The sequence below is a fragment of the Clupea harengus genome, chromosome 10 (genome assembly GCF_900700415.2).
Source record: "Clupea harengus chromosome 10, Ch_v2.0.2, whole genome shotgun sequence".
NCBI classification, from domain to species: Eukaryota; Metazoa; Chordata; class Actinopteri; order Clupeiformes; family Clupeidae; genus Clupea; species Clupea harengus.
This window is the reverse complement of record NC_045161.1, coordinates 22,209,314-22,211,813: the sequence shown is the minus strand read 5'-3', so window position 1 is coordinate 22,211,813 and position 2,500 is coordinate 22,209,314. Positions and strand designations below refer to the sequence as shown.

The window sequence follows — 2,500 nt, the reverse complement described above, 5'->3', positions numbered from 1 at the left end:
AAACGCACACACACATTCTCACACTTGTATATATGCACATATGACTTCCACCAATTGCATTTCCAACAAAAGGGATTCAAATGTTTCCAGAGGTGAAATACAACATGACCACATACAGTCCACACGCACACGCGTGTCCACATATGAACACATACAGTCCACATTGATGAAAGGATGCCTGTGATGATCAATGAGATCTTGCACACACCAAGTCATGCGTCAGTCAGGTCAAATAACTGACAGCTCATTGCAGCTGTTTGACAACAGCGTATATACACACACACACACACACACACACACACACACACACACCAACACACACACACACACACACACCAACACACACACACACACAATGGCACTCGAGTGAAGCTGAATATATGCCACCCAAAGTCACCAGATAAGGAGAAGTCATTGAAAGGAGAGAGAAGCAGACGGCTCACACATTTTTGTTTCACATTGTGCCGTTGTCACTGATGATTTAAACTTTTGGGTTGAGATTCAAATGTGTGTGTGTGTGTGTGTGTGTGTGTGTGTGTGTGTGTGTGTGTGTGTGTGTGTGTGTGTGTGTGTGTGTGTGTGTGTGTGTGTGTGTGTGTGTGTGTGACTTTTCCCTTACAGCCACGCACACGAAGTTGCCGACAGACCGCAGCACGCCGCCACCGCCGCGGCAATCCGTCTCGGCCATCGAGATGACATCACAGCGCCGCTCCTCCATCAGCAGCCAGGTCAGTTCCCGTCGCCATGGCGTCGGGAGGGGGGGGGGGAGTGGGGGAGAGTTTGCCGATTGGGCGAGACGTTACGCCAGTCCGGCATTGTGATTGGATGAAAAGATGTCTCAACCCCACACCTTCTGATGTAGGACAAAGCCCAGCATCCCAGATGTGTCATTGAACTGCGCTGGGTCTGTGAACATCTGTATATGAATATAAATGAGCTGGCAAATGCAGACATGATAAATCAAACCCAGAGCCCTGTAGTGTCTCGGCCATCACTTGACAGGCAGTTGCTACCCGGGCTGAGCTCACATGTCTGTGTCGGGGCCACCTGGAGCCCGTCACTAAGGGCTCAAACACAGAACACTGTGGCTCCAAAGAATATTAGGCCCGCACTGCTGGACGTTGTATGCGCTGTTAACACGTGTTTGTGAGTTTCGTTCTGTGGTTGAGACAATCATTTTTGTCTCCAATTACAGTCGATGAGCTCGCAGAACACGGGTCAGACGATGGCCACGTCAGTGGTCTCCCAGCAACCGCAACAGCAACAGCAACAGCAGCCACAGCAGCCACAGCAACAGCTCCAGCTCCAGCCCGCTGTGCAGGTAAGCGGAGGGGGCTTCAGTGCAGTCCTGAAATAATGGTCGCAGACAGGAGGCAATTTTCTGCTGATAGTTACGCCATTTGTGAATTGGGCACAAATTGTGCCTCTTGCTAGGCTTGTCCGGAGGTCAAGAGCACTGCTTTCTATTATTGTGATCATGTGGCCGGTCTATGGGGGAACTCATGTTCTCTCAAGGCACGGTTTGGTTCACACACACACATCCCACGTCTCAGTCACATGTATTAAGCTAGACTGTTATTGTACAAGTCATAAGACCCTGTTATTGCCCACTCCTGTGTGTGTGTGTGTGTGTGTGTGTGTGTGTGTGTGTGTGTGTGTGTGTGTGTGTGTGTGTGTGTGTTGCCCACTCCTCTGTGTCTCGTGACCTGAGCTGACCGCCGCTCCCCCCACCGCCACCGTCTTAGCAGCCCGCCGGTGGTGGTGCGGCGGCGGCCAGCTTTCCCCTCTGACCCCTTGACCCTTTCAGCTCGTTTACAAACAGCCCTTAACCTGCCCCTGTGACGCTAATGAGCTTTTCTGATTACGGCTTGCGGCCCGCAGTTCACCACCCAGCTGGACGCCATGCAGCACCTGAAGGATCAGCTGGAGCAGCGCACGCGCATGATCGAGGCCAACATCCAACGGCAGCAGCAGGAGCTGCGGCAGATCCAGGAGGAGTTGCAGCGGGTGCAGGGCCAGGGCCTGCAGGTGAGTGCTGCCTCCTGCTGTCCGGAGGCCAGATGCTCACCACTACCTCCTGTATTATAAATGAGGTCATTCGTCATTCTATGGCGTTTACTGTATCTGAAAATGGCCAACTCGTGAATATTGATGAATCATTTGGCAGTAGTTTAACACCCTTTAATGATCTTACATGGTTGGCCATTGTAAGGCCATAGGCTTGCCCTCATTCAAACAACTGACTGCACCAACTGCATGGAACTGACATCCAATAATATGCAGTCGTTATGGTATGTGTAAATAATCCTCACCTAAGTCTATAGTAGTTTACCCAGCCACCTATGCTACCATGTAGGTCCCTAACGTAAGCAGTTTTCTGTGTGTTATGTGTCCCACTCCCATTGATTTCCATGAAAAAGAACAGAATCGGTACTGTTCCTCTCGTTCTCTCACTGAGCCCAGTGCGTCCTCTCTGATGATGTGGCGGGATGAAACTAAT

General features: G+C 51.0%; 1 protein-coding gene across 5 annotated transcripts in view; it reads left to right on the top strand.

Annotated features, from left to right (window-relative positions):
* The window catches only part of clocka (clock circadian regulator a), a 46,044-nt gene that overhangs the window by 33,572 nt on the left and 9,972 nt on the right, over positions 1–2,500 (top strand). For all 5 annotated transcript variants that reach the window (XM_031574389.2, XM_031574388.2, XM_012821838.3 and 2 more), the window contains exons 17-19: positions 622–728; positions 1,196–1,321; positions 1,882–2,028. In XM_031574389.2, coding sequence (XP_031430249.1) covers positions 622–728; positions 1,196–1,321; positions 1,882–2,028 — 380 coding nt within the window. The remainder of the gene's footprint in view (positions 1–621; positions 729–1,195; positions 1,322–1,881; positions 2,029–2,500) is intronic.